Source organism: Maylandia zebra, linkage group LG1, assembly GCF_041146795.1.
Source record: "Maylandia zebra isolate NMK-2024a linkage group LG1, Mzebra_GT3a, whole genome shotgun sequence".
Taxonomy (NCBI): Eukaryota; Metazoa; Chordata; class Actinopteri; order Cichliformes; family Cichlidae; genus Maylandia; species Maylandia zebra.
This window is the reverse complement of record NC_135167.1, coordinates 14,790,024-14,804,452: the sequence shown is the minus strand read 5'-3', so window position 1 is coordinate 14,804,452 and position 14,429 is coordinate 14,790,024. Positions and strand designations below refer to the sequence as shown.

Sequence of the window (14,429 nt, the reverse complement as noted above, 5' to 3'; positions counted from 1 at the left end):
CAACCAACTCTGCATGACCTCCTTCTCTACATCCATGTCACCTTTTTGGTCTTTCTCTTTTCCTCCTGCTTGGCAGCTCCATCTTTAACATCCTTTTTCCAAAATATCCACTATCCCTCTTCTGCCTGACTCTCTAACTTCTTCTCCAAAGCATCTGAGCTGTGCCTCCTCATTTTTAATCTCATCCATCTTAGTGAGTTCTGACTCCTGTCAGTTTGTTACTGCCACCGTCTCCAAACCATACATCATAGCAGGTGTCAGTGCCGTCTTGGAAAGCTTCCCTTTCACTCCTGCTGCTGTCATTCTGTCACAAATCACCCGATACTTGTCTTCATCCACTCCACTCTGCCTGCACTCTCTTCTTCACTCTCTTGTGCACTGTCCGTTTCTTTGGATCAATGATTCCAGGTGTTTAAACTTGTCCCCACTTACTACCTCTATTCTTTGCAACTTCACTGTTTTAGTCTCCAGACTTCTCTGTTAAATCCCCCAGCTCACATCCTCATGACACTGTTTGTGAAACTGTTGCTTTTTAGAGCATTTTAATGCAAAGATGTGACAAATAAAATAGCAGCTATGGTAGAGCCTGTCCAAGAAGCTCATAACTCAGTTTTTGAAAAGAAATTTCTGTATTTTATTAGTCTGTTACTAACAACAGTGTTTGTTTGCATTGCAACCGCACATTTTATCTACCAGCATGGTATCCAGTTCTTAACAAAATTTAAGAAGAGCGTGAAGTTCATAATTTTGTTTTTATTTATAGTCATTTTACCAGACTTTGTCACATAAAATGTCTCTGACCTGTGATGCATCAGGAGGGAACGCTGCATCAAAAGTGAACATCTTTGGTGGGACCTGATTGGCTCCGGCCCTTTTCTGAGAGGCAGCACTTTGCGTCTGATTTGCTGATGGGTCCATGATGGTGATTTGTTTCTTCCTGGGATCCACTTTGAGAAAGGAACTGGACTCGGCTGCATCAGACTGAGACACCGGGCAAACTCTCACCATCACTTTCACCTGAGGGTAAGACAATAAGCGAAAACAGAGGTTGTTTTTTAGAAAGGTAAATGCAGGATTATCAGTCAAAGCTTGATTCCCACCGTGCGTTTGGGAATCAGCTTGTTTGTTTGCAATTTTTCTGCAGGGGTGGATTTCTTTTGATCCAACAAAAACAAGAAAGTCAGCAGGGCACTCAGACAAACAGCAGTGTGAAAGTACATTGATACAGTCACACTTTCTGAGATAGTTTAGAAAACTTTGCCGGTGTCTGAGATCACTTGTCATGAAACATGAAGCAGTCTGACAAGCTTCTGTTGAGTTTCGGGTTCTCCTCATGCCAACCACCCATTTCTATTTCACTTTTAAAGCATGAACACTTTTTCCCCGCTAAAGAAATCTGCCTGTGTCAAAGCCATGAGCAGACCTTGTATGTATTACTGTGAAGTAGAGTTGCTGGAAGACATCTTCATGTTAGCTACAAACGACATAGAGCCACAAAACCAGAGTCACAAAAATTCCGCTTTTTAGTTCTGCGCTTATACAAGTCGTAACATGCTCTCTCTCCCTCTCATCACTTTACTCCCTCTAAGTACTTTTACCTCCCTCATCCCTTCCCCTCCTTTACCTGTCACTCTTTCGCTATCTCTTTCTCCTTCTCTCCTAAATCCCTTCCTTTTTTCTCTCTGTTCACACCTCTTCTCTACTTCCACTTCACTGCCACACATCAAAAGCCTGAATTGCAGGAATTCTATTTTAGCTTTCACTCCTCCTCTCCTTCGTCCTTTCCTCCCACTCCTGTCACAAACTGTTAGCAGCCGCAATTTGCCGCCTGGCAGCTGTTGTTGTTTTCTGTGATATCAGCGGCTGCAAAACGCAGCGTCATCGAATCTGACTGAGCTCCAGAACATTTTAACATATAAACAGCCCTGGTCTCTGTCGGTAAAAGGTGTTTTCAAGTTTGAAATACTTCCCAGCAGTTTATTGTTGCTCATCTTCTCCTTCCATTCCTCATCTGTGTGAATTTGTCTTTGTCTCTCTTTCTTGTTTGATGTCTCGCTGACTATATCGCTCTCTGATTCAGCCCGTCTGTCTTCCTCTTTTCATGTCTGTCACTAAATCTTCCTCCCTGCGATGCAGTACAGGATTATCCTGAAGATTTACATCACACTTCTCCTTTGACAATCGGGAGAGAGACTCGGTTGAAGCGGATGATTGGCACTGGGTGTCAGGTGCTCTTATGACTCAGTGTTAACCACACCAACTGTCTCAGCGGGTGATAGGAGCCAACCTGATTATTAAATGCATTTGATATTTTCACTGTGACATTGGATGAACTGTGTGGGAAGTGTGTGCCATCCTTAATGTCTTATATCTATTCAAATATCACAGATGTTTTGTGTCTCTGTTGCTTTGATACAGAATTTATGTCTCGGTCAATGTCAGATGCCTTTCATTGAACTGGTAGTACAAGCTGCCTGGAATTCTTCCTGTACCTTAAAATGTAAGTGTGAAAAATGAGAACTATTTAGTTTAGATATAATCAGTTATATTAGTGTGAATGTTACATTTTGATATCCTTGGTAGCCAGTGATTGGTCCGCCGGAGCCTCCACTCCTGGCTGCCGCCTGGCGCACAATGCACCCGACCCCCACTGCGCCACGTGTGGGTGGTGGGCCTGCAGGAGGATGGGCCTATGTCCCTTTTTTGGGCCCGGCCACTAGACGCTCATTTTCGGGCACCCTCCCCCGGGCCTGGCTCCAGGGCGGGGCCCCGGTAACCCTACTTTGGGCAGGGTGAACTGTTCGCTTGGTGTTCTGCTCATAGGGGTCCCTCACCCAGGACCAATTTGCAATGGGACACCCTACCAGGGAGCAGAAGCCCCCGGACAACATAGCCACTGGAATCTCTGGGACACACAAACCCCTCCACCACGATGAGGTAGCGATTACATCAAAAGGAGCCAGTTCAGGTGGTTTGGGCATCTGACAAGGATGCCTCCTGGGCGCCTCCTGGGTGAGGTGTTCTGGGAATGTCCCTCCGGGAGAAGGGCCCCGGGGCAGACCCGCTGGAGACATTATATCTCTCGGCTGACCTGGGAACACCTTGGTGTTCCCCTGGACAAGCTGGAGGAGGTGGCTGGGGAGAGAAAGGTCTGGGCTTCTCTGCTTAGGCTGCTGCCCCCACGACCCGGCCCCAGATAAGCAGAAGAAAATGGATGGATGTTACATTTTGTTCATTTGCAGTCATTCTCTTCACAACATGTTAATAGTGTTAATAGACAAAGTCACAGTATCAGAAATTTCCAAAAACCTTGGACACCGTGACGGTTTATGGCAAACGGCATGACAGATGTAGCAAACATCAGATCAGCTAATGACAGGCAGAATCTGAGAAGCAGCTACTGGTTAAGTCAAGAACTGGATTCAAACACTGAAACAGGATTAAGCATCTAACTTCACCCCCCGTGCAATATAACAGGTATAGTTACGTCCTTTTGAACAATGAAACTTTTTTGTTTTTGTGTCTTTTTGTTATTTGCCTCTTTACACCAACACAGTGGATTTTATATCAAACAAACAGGAGATGGTTAAAGTGCAGACTTTCAGCTGTACATCAAGGTAATACAAATATAACACATGAATTACATGCAATGGGGCAGAGTGTGAGTATTTCAACACCTGATGTCATAAGCTGAGAATTTGCAGGACAATATCAATTATATTATGATAATAGTTACAAAGTGTGCTAAGCTTTCAGTACTTCATATTGCACTGAGGCACTTAGTGAGAAAAAAAAATTCAGTGAACTCTGTTTTTATGTGTGTCATACCCTGTCATATTTTATATCTACGAGGCACAAAGGTGCCGGACACATGAAAAAGATGTGGCTCCTGTGAGGGAGAGAGAGCAGGAGAGAAATCATTTGTCTGTTTGTGCTTGTTAGCACAGATGAATCATCGCCTGAAGTGTGCTTTCAGTTAAACGTAACCATGGGATTACCCATCACACAGTAATCCCCAAAACTCCAAATCCTGCTGAGTATTAGCTTACTACAAGTAAAGTCAACAATGCATTTATGTGCGGTGCTTAAACGACTACCAGGTTCATGCCACAGGTTCTCTAAATTAACAGTGTTGGTAATTACCAAACTATATATATATATATAAATATATTTTTTTACTATAATGGTAACCCCAGCAGTATGCACAAGGTCTTTAGTTGGGCAGCTGTGGCTCAGGAGGTAGAACAGGTTGTTTACCAATCAGAAGCAGGATGGATAGATTCCCTGGCCACTCCAGTCTGCATGTCAACGTATATTTAGGTAAGACACTGAACCTTAAGAAGGAATTCTAGACAAAGAGGTTAGTTAGGTTTGTTTTCAGTTTGTTATTTGCCTAACAAATAATATAATTTTTAACAGATTTCTAAAAATATGTGGCGGGGCGTGGTCTGCAGTGCCACTGCAGGCGAGCGGACGCACCTGAGCGGCATCCGCAATCATGCCGGTGTCATGCCGCAATCGCCGGGTTTAAACTGTGAACTGGACCCTGTCATGGTGTTGTTGGTAGTGGAGTGCTCAGCTACGAGCTGAAAAGCTGCAGCTGTGTGTGTAGCGTGACAGCAACCGTTAGAGTTAATAAAAGCATGCTGAAAAGCACGAAACCTTCATCATGCCATGGCTTTGTTTCATATAAAAATTTTAATTTTCTGCCAGGTGGTCTAATAAGTGTGTTAGCACGCTAAGTAGGGGTCCCTGGCTGTGAAAATTTCAAAAAATTAAAAAATTTCAAGTGAAAATTGTCATCCATTACATTTCTGTGCTGTGAGATAATATCAACCTTACCTATATAAAGTAAATTTTCTGCCAAGGGAGGTTATTTCTGCTGCTATCATTTTTTTAAATAATAACTTTTAGCCAAGGGTGAAAGAGCTAAAAGTAATCAGAACAAAGTCATGTTAGACTGAACAAACCCACCCCGATTTATTAAAAATAAAAGCACGCTGCCAGGCTTTCTCTCGGTTGCATCACCAAATGACCACAGACCTTTTAAGAGTCGGTTCAACCAATTTTGTGAGTGTCGATCAAAGAGTGTGGCTGTTACCAGCTTTCTCATATGAAGTTAATAGCACATGTGGTTAAACCTTAAAGCCTGTCTATAGGTGAGGGCGTGAAATGAAGCGAGATACCAAATGCAATAAATGTGTAACGTTTGATGACCTTAAGAAAACTGAACATACTGAGCCTTAAAGTTGGGTTAATGTTTGTGCCAAAAAAATCAAATCAAATAAATAAATAAACATCTATACCTACAACACACACAAGCTCAATCTCTCCCACACAGTCTTAGCTTCAGTACTAAGCCCTCTCCTGACCCCAATAAAAGAGCCCATCACATGAGTAAGAGCCAAGGGGGAAGGATTTCACCAACGCATGCTTTACAAGGCGTAACTCATAAAGTCTTCCCCCCTAAGAGCCCATTTCCTCCTCATGTCCAAGAGTGTGGAAGGTGTTCATGTATGCGTGTATGTGTGTGAGACTGAGGTATAAGTGGGGCCAAAATGATGTTCCTATATGTTTTTCAAAAGATTAAATGAAATCGCAAGACCCACCAAGGGCCATTAACCTCACTTACCTTTTATACCAACAATAAAAAGCTCTGCAGTAATGATGGTGAACATCAAGAGGGAAACTATTTCTAAGTAAAATATAAAAAATATACCACAATAATTAAGGTCCCTTTGTACCACTACATACAGTGTAGTTCAACTTTTAATCACCAGCTTTGTTTTTCAGAAACATTTGGGCTCAGCACTCAGTTTAAGGCATTTAATCTGAGATGAGATCTGTAGTGAAATCATTTGTCTGCATGTTTTATAAAAACCCACACCCACAATAATCTCAGAGGATCCTTGGACTACTCGCTCTGGTGAATCAATAAATGTGGCGCAGCCAATATGAGATTTGCAGGAGGAACACAAAGCTAATGGGCTCTTTGCTCTGTTTAATGAAAAAGAAGGGAGAGAAAGAAAGATGTAGCCTGAGAGAGAAATGGGTCACTAATGACTCTCCAGACACTAACGCGGCTGTCACGGTGCTCTCAAACTCTGTCCATCTCCCTCTTTGGAAGCAACCCTCACTTCCTCTCTTCTTTTTTCACCTTAAATATTCTCTTTATCCTGCTCTGTCTGTTATTCCCTTTTGCAAGACGGAAAACCATCTACTGTCTTCGGTGTCTCTTTATTTGAAAAAAAAAATCATAATGCTCAATATCTCAGCCCACTCCATTTTCTCATCTCATCTCGCTCGCCTTTCCTTACCTTAAACGTCATCAATACTTTGCTCTTTTTTTATCCTGAAACAGAAATTCTTAAATGGTTGAACATCTTTCGAACGTGTCAGAGTTTATGTTTGATTCACATTTACAGAGAAAAGAAAGAAGAGGACATATTTCTGAAAACTGGCCTTCACAGGTCTTCCTGATCCTCCACTTTAAATACCACAATTAAGTCTTTGAGCCAATTTAAGGAAAGGAATTAAACAACTAACCCTGAGCTTAGAGACCATTGCTCGATAGCCCCCTTACAGCAGAGCTTCATCGCTATTGGCCGGAAAATCAATAAGAGACTGAGACTGAGCTCTAATTGGTTCCCTAAGACTGCAGAAACAGACATTTGTGCAAACACATGTACAAAGAGAGCGATACAAGTACAATATAGGAACAGAAAGTTCAGGCTTCAATCAATTCTAATCTGAACTAATTTATTCATTTCACCTCGGCTCGCAGACTCAGAACATTCATGTTAGCTGTTCTCTTTTGGATGTACTGCCGAGATATTACAACCCTGAGGTTTGATATATACATAAATGAGCTCTGCTGTACCAGAAACTGTGAAATAATGAAGCAATTTAATGTTGTGGAATCACATAAGACTTCTATGTTCACCTTTAGGCACTTCTGGATTTTCTTTAGGTGCCTGTGGTGCAGGTACCTAAAGAACATTTACTGCTTTATTTAGCTTATGGGCCACAGAGGAATTACAACACGCTTTTAACTTCTCCAAAATTTCTCTTTCTACATAAAATGTAGCAATTTTTGGAATTTGCCCCTTGGGGATAAATTAAGTTTATCTGACTCTGACTGAGCCATAGCTTAACAACAGGATCAAAAAGCACTGCTCTGTCATTTAGCATAGCAGTAGTAGCCACAATGTGATTGCAGGTTGCTGCTTACTAATTCATTGTCTTATTATTCTTTCCACCTTCTGCTGTTACAGTGCATTAAACACAAGCTACTGTGCTGGAGTTTCAATGATTTCGTTACTGCTGTTGTATTATTTACAATATTATCTTATGTGCATTTTAATATGATACAATGTTAGATTCTTTTAATTAATTATTTTAATATTTGACTAGGGACAAAGTTAAACTAGAAATCACTTGCATATTTACAAACATTATGAAACACTGAAGGACGATACCGCTCTTGGGTGACAGTCACTATCCATAGCAGCTGATACATATGCTTTCTAATGGTCATATTACTGCTTGTAAGCTTCACTGAACCAGGAAAAAAGGACTCTTTAAAAGTATCCTTTGCCAAACCCGGCATCATGTTTTTTGATGAAATTGTGAAATTGTGTTTCCTGGGGAAAAAACCTGCACAGGCATGAGGAGAACATTCATCTAATATGCTGTGTGTCAAGCATTTCTTAAAAAAAATTGATCCGTCAGGAGTAAAAATGAACGTTTCTTACTGAGGAAAGGAATTACCTGACTGGCTCTCTTGTCTATCATCAAATTTAAGACACATCAATTTAAATTATATAGCCTCGAGAGTGTTATACACCCATGCTAACTGTGTGGGTTTGTGTGTGTGTGTGTCTGAGTCTCGCGTTCTTCAGGCTTGCCAATACTGACAGCATTAATATTTCAGCTAGTAGGTGGAACAAAGTGGATACTGTACTGGATTCCCATAACAGACTCACTCACCTAGATACAAAAGCCCGGACACTCAGATAGGTGCAAAGACATGCAAAGGCCCACGGAAATGCGCTTCCACGTGCTTACTCATGACATAGACGAACACAGTTTGTGGCCTGTGGGGAATCGTGGCTGCTATTAAAAATTGATTAGCTGTCGGACTATCATTTCACCCCAAGGTCAACTCACAATCTGTGAGTGAGCACATGTGCAAAATGCTGGATACAGAGATTAAAGAGAAGGAAAAAAAATCTCAGTCCTTCATTGTCATTCAGATACAGAGAAGAGTAGATATAAAAGTGGGAATAAGATAAGGCTTTTCCTTCACTAGATAAGAGATGAGACGAAGATGGGTTAGAGACGGGGAAGGAGTAGACAAGTGAAAGCTTCCCATATTAGCCTTTGTAACACTTCTAATAAAATTTCTTATCCTTCTTCAGGTAACTCTATGTAGATCACATATAAAACTGTGACTGAAGTGCAATAGGCAGCTCAAAAGAGGATATGTACCCCTGGGGCAACTGTGACATACTCATGTATTTCTAAGAGTAACAGTACGGCTTTGAATGCTGCTCACGTGGCTAAGGAAACAGACATATGACACACAAGAATATTTTCTCCAGACTCGACTGCAAAAACAAAAAAAAGAAAAGGTCCAATATTTTCAGATTCTTCCCGAAAACTAAAAAGACAGCGAATGCACGCAGTTTAGAAGTGGAGAATTATGATTCCATAATCTAGCAGCGATACAAGCATTAGCTTATCTCAACTGCTAAACGACACTTCTGATGACAGCTGGTGATAAATCCATCATGAAACTCACAGCTTATAAAACTAATTTTGGATAGTCAATTTAAGATGCATAGAAAGTCTTTTTAGTGTAACTTATCTTTCTTAATTATAGATGAAAATCCTTTTTATCCAATCGCTGGAACTCCTCTGCAATTTTTTTATCTTTGCTTTTCATCTGACAGCTTCAAAGATGATAATGTTTCAGTCTCTGCTGAATGTCAGTGTACTCTATAGATTGTTTCCTAAGTGATAAAGCATATATAGTTTAATTTCCTACCGATATACATCTCTCCTTGCTGTTAGTGCTCTGAATGGAAAGTTCCCAACAGACTGATTTGATTAAAATGAGACGGAGCTTACCAACATGTACAGAAGCACCGTGTATAGAAACAATATGATATCCCTAGATAGAGCAAGCCGGACCCCTCTCTCTGTCTTTCTTTCTGCAGCACACACGTACTTCTGACCTGCACAGGTTGATTTCCCCTGGCCTTAAATGTGATGTCTCAATCTGTTTGGTGCCATATTAACATCGGGGAGAACACTAACCCCCCATAACACTCACGGGCAGGCCCATGTATTCTGCAGGATGTATCGTACACGTTTCCACCAGGGGCTATGCTGCTTCCTTGACAGCTTTCATTGTACACTATAATCCCATGAATATGTGCCCATGTGTGAGCGTGAATGTGTGCAAATGCCATTTCAGCAGGGAACCAACCCCCACCGCAGGTGACATTTTTACTAGAGAAATGTCACCACAGCCATTTTCTTCCCATATGTTTGCGTGAGCATGTGTGCACGCAAGTGTGTGTGTGTTTGTTAGTGTGTCAGAATATGAATGACTGTATGTTTGATTAGGTCTTGGCAAGCTGCAATTAATTTCAAAGGAGAGGCTTGTTATACTCCAAATATTAGAATATTGCCTTGCTTTTGTACCATTTTCCTTCTTTTTTTATAACCCATTTTTATCCTAAACAAAAAAGCAGATAAGAGAAAAGAGGTTTATCTTTGCAAAAAACACAGAATTGGTTGTTTCATGTGTATGGAAACTAAGATGTAAGTCAAACACTTGTGGTTCAACTTCCATTCATTTTCTTGGTTATGAGAAATTGTTCTCCTCCTCTGTTGCTTTATCCTGAGCTAAGCTAACTCCTATCTCCTGGTGCAAACTTAGTAAGTATACGGTGGACACTGATCTAATAGATTATCAGAGTTGAATCAAAGCAGGTAGTCTGATTGTAGAGCTCCAGGAATAGATACAGGTTTCTAATAGTAATCACTGTTCTTCCAGTGGCATGTTTCTGATGGTAAAGGAGGTCCACAGAAGACTGCTCTGTCTCTATTCCTGTTCACCTTGTACACCTCAGACTTCAGTACAACTCCCCTCCAGGTCATACCACCTACAGAAACACTAACGATTTTGCAGTGGTTGGCTGTATTAGTGATGGGGAGGAATTATCTTCTTCTGAATGTGAATTTAGTCCAAAGAGACGGTGATCAATTTCATAAGGAAAAGGACGTTTAGGAAGGCTGACTGTGATTTTGATATGATAACAAAGATATGATTACTGATTCATCCAGCACCAATTTTCCCACTTCAACATAATAGGTAGTACTGCAGCTTAATGCTGGTTTCTACTTGTGTTAAATGGAAATAACCAGAATTCTATACAAATATATATGTGAAGCCAGCATGGCAGTGCTGAATACTGCATTTCATCTCGTGACAACTTAAGGCTGGCTCAAGTGAGTGAATACACATTTAAAATTGTTATTAAATAAATCAAATCAAATAACTGTGGCAGTTTGTGCTTCGGTTTTGATTCGAAATGCTAGCATTTCATTAGTCTGTTGCTTCAGCACTTATTAGAAGGTATCCAAACTTGTGTAATAAACGTGTACAGCCTTCCCATCTAAATATGGCTCCAAAAAAAACAACCCTCAAAAATGTGGAGTGAACAAACCAGTACATCACATGATGATGGCATGTCTATCTGCTGCTGACTGACTCTGTTTGCATCTTCCTGCACTTGTAGTTTGAGTGTAACTTAAGTCCCAAGAGAAAACAATAAACCATGAGATATTTTTAATAGTTTAGAGATATTGCATTAATACCATTATGTTTGTTTGTTCATTTATTTATTTAGCAGCAGTAATCTTGTTGTAAAAAATTGTTCTTGTGAAAGCCCCACTAAACACCTTAAGGAAAGGTATTTCACAACAGAAGAAACCCTACATACTCTACGTGGTAGTTGTAATAGAACACAGTTTGTACACATCTATCATGAGGTAAAAGAATATCAAAGTGGGGTGAAATGGCAGAAAATATATTGAGCATATAAAAAAATGTCACAGAGGCTGTGAAGAAGGTTTTGGTGTACGTGCTTTCTGATGTACACTTTGTATGAGGCTTCTGTTCAGGGGTCGATCTTATAATCATTTGTTATGTTTGTGACTATGGCTGTAAATATGTGAGCATGAATCCATCTCCTTGACAACTGAGAAGACATCTGCCATCTCCATATGGAGAGAAACAGAGAGAAAGATTCAAAGGAGGGACAAAGTAGAAAACAGAGAACACAAAATAATCAGTTAGAACAATTAAAAATTATATATTTAGATATTTTTATATTTTTATCTTTAAAGTTTAGAGAAAGCTTCTTTTTAATTATTGGTGTTTCCCATCTTTTATTTGATACCAAAGACGAGAATTGAGAATACCACAGTACTGAGAGTTTTTGAATTTTAGACTGTAGGAAAGGGTTCGAGTTCTCAGTATTTTATGGTTTTTCTGACTAAATGGGTGTAAGTAGTATCCTGCATTAATTTCGCAAAGTAAAATTTTATTGCCTCATTATAAATGTAATGGAACTGACTTGAGACACTGGGCTTGGGTCTCATCTGGTATTTGATATGAATGTCACACAGAGTTAAAATGACACGATGGCAGAGTGCCCAAATGGTTTCAGCCCATGGCACATTATTGAAGGTCCCTGGTTTGGTAAAGGCATTTATAACCCTCCTTTCTGTCTTCCTACACCTGCATCATCCTACAAATTATGTCACACATGCACAAATGTATAACAGATTAATAAACAGATAAGACCTGGTAGAAAAAATATGCACATCCAGTTGTGCTGCACACCGATTTTATGCTTGTGTCTGGTGAGCGCACACTCAAAACCACAATGGGACAAGTGGGGTCTCTTTCTTTCTCTGCGTGTGGTAATGGACACTGCTGCTTGATGTCTGATTTTGTCCTCCATAGTCATTCATTTTCTAGCAGGAAGGACACACACATACACGCCTCTCACTCAAACTGTGGAGGAGGGGGCACTAAAAACTCATTACATGGACGATCAATATTGCACACACTTGAGAACCGAGTGTGTGTTTGCCCCCTCTACTGCATCCACAATGCACACATGTGCGCACACACATACACATACCATGCTGGCAACAATGACAGATGACTTTTGTCAGCCTGATATGTGTTACCGTGGTAACCGGTAGGTTACATTTTGGTATGTTACAGCAGAGGAGACACACACACGCATGCCAGTAGACACATTTAGATAAATGAGGCAAGGTCACGATAAAATACAGCAGCTTAATATTTGATCAAATTTGAATACTTTGAGGACTGAACTAGCTCTTAAAACCAGATCGTTTTACAGTTGCCAACACAAATGTCAATGCAACTAAACATGAAAAAAAAAGAAAATTAATACTTACAAATACCTCCCCTGGGATCTCTGACCCTTTTTTTGTTTTGGGCAATCAGATCACAAGTGGGAAGCACTAAATACAAGTGTAAACAATCTGCAAAATGGACTGTGATGTGATCGCTTAAACCACTTGCCAAGGTGGTCAGGGACACATTCACTGCATATCTTTTGTAATGTAATCACTAATAGGTCCCGATGCATCCCCAATAAAGATATAACAAGTAAATGCTGTTAGTGTAGGTGGGCTGGTATTATTATTATTACAGTTCATTAAGCATTTTGTTGTCTCTGCTCTTCCTCACTTGACTGTTGAGAGATGGATGTTATGACTGTGCACAATACCCTGGGACCTTCTAGTGAATGTGACCTAAAAGAAACTGCATTTAGGCATGAAGACAATCTCCTGAAGCTCAAGCCGAGCATCAGATTGGGGAAGAAAAGGTCATTTAAGTGGCTTTGATCATAGTTGTTGGTGCCAGATGGGCTGCTCTCAGTGCTTCATGATCTGCTAACCTACTGGAAACGGCCCCCCACACAATCATCTGTAGAGTTTACAGACAGAGTGGTACAAGACAGTAGTGACAGAAACCACGGTATGCAGAAAAGCATCATTTAACTATAACACACTGAACCTTCAAGCACACGGGCTACAGAAGACCACAACCGCTGCCATTCCTGTCAGATAAGAACAGAAAACTTAGGCTACAATGTGCACAGGCCCAGCAAATTCAGACAATAGGACAGAAAAATTTTGCTTGGTCCGATGAGTCTCAATTTCAGCTGCAACGTTTAGATGGTCTGGTCAGAATTTGGTGTAAAATGGTAAATGGCCTGTATTTGTATAGTGCTTTACTAGTCCCTAAGGACCCCAAAGCGCTTTACACATTCAATCATCCACACATTCACACACAGGTGATGGCAAGCTACATGTAGCCACAGCCACCCTGGGGCGCACTGACAGAGGCGAGGCTGCCGAACACTGGCGCCACCGGGCCCTCTGACCACCACCAGTAGGCAACGGGTGAAGTGTCTTGGCCAAGGACACAACGACCGAGACTGTTCAAGCCGGGGCTCGAACCGGCAACCTTCTGATTACAAGGCGAACTCCCAACTCTTAAGCCACAATCGTAAACTACATGCTTGATTCAAATCTTCTATCAAGAGCTCAGGTAGTGGTTTGGGGAATATTTCCTTGGCACACTCTATACCCTGTAGTACCAACTAAGCGTCATTCAAACACTACATGCTATCTGAGTGTTGTTGCTGACCATTTCCTTCCCTTTATGACCACACTACATTCTTTTACTGTTACCTTTCCAAGTCCAGGAGTATCTTTGATTTTGTTTGCTGCACGGAGGAGACAAGGTGGAGCTGGGGGAGGAGCCATCAACAGGGTGGAGCTAAAATTGGTGGGAAATAGGGGTGGGTCACATGATGGCGATGATGTCACTGTAGCTGTGAGCGCAGCCGTCTTCTGCTTCTTCTTTTTGGACGCTAAGCTCAACTTCTGAGCAGCTCTGAGAGAGAGAAAAGCAGAGAACAAAAGGAAGAAAGAGAAGGAGAGACAGCAGTCAACCTGTCACATTATTATGCTTAAACTACACTGTGACAAAGTCAAAACAAACAGCAAATATTTTCAGGAGATGGATGGTGAAAGGAGAGGAGGGATGGGGGCACGCATGCATGCACATACAGTGTGACTCTGCACACATCCTGATCCAAAGTAAAACAAATATGCAAAACCCAACCGATATCCTTCAGCTCATGCACACACAAAGTCATGAACACATGTACACACAAGCATATTCACATTGCTGTTTACATATGTGGCAGCATCTGGATGGGGAGTGGTTCATTTCCCTTCTTGCTACACAATTCCCTGCGGCATTCAGCTCAAAAGAAGCCACCAGAAATTATATTTATATA

General features: G+C 41.1%; 1 protein-coding gene across 3 annotated transcripts in view; it reads right to left on the bottom strand.

Annotated features, from left to right (window-relative positions):
- kif26ba (kinesin family member 26Ba) overlaps positions 1-14,429 on the bottom strand; it is a 101,045-nt gene that overhangs the window by 33,483 nt on the left and 53,133 nt on the right. For all 3 annotated transcript variants that reach the window (XM_076881918.1, XM_076881926.1, XM_076881932.1), the window contains exons 5-6: positions 13,816-14,020; positions 802-1,017 (exon numbers count right to left, since the gene is read on the bottom strand). In XM_076881918.1, the coding sequence (XP_076738033.1) occupies positions 802-1,017; positions 13,816-14,020 (421 nt within the window). The remainder of the gene's footprint in view (positions 1-801; positions 1,018-13,815; positions 14,021-14,429) is intronic.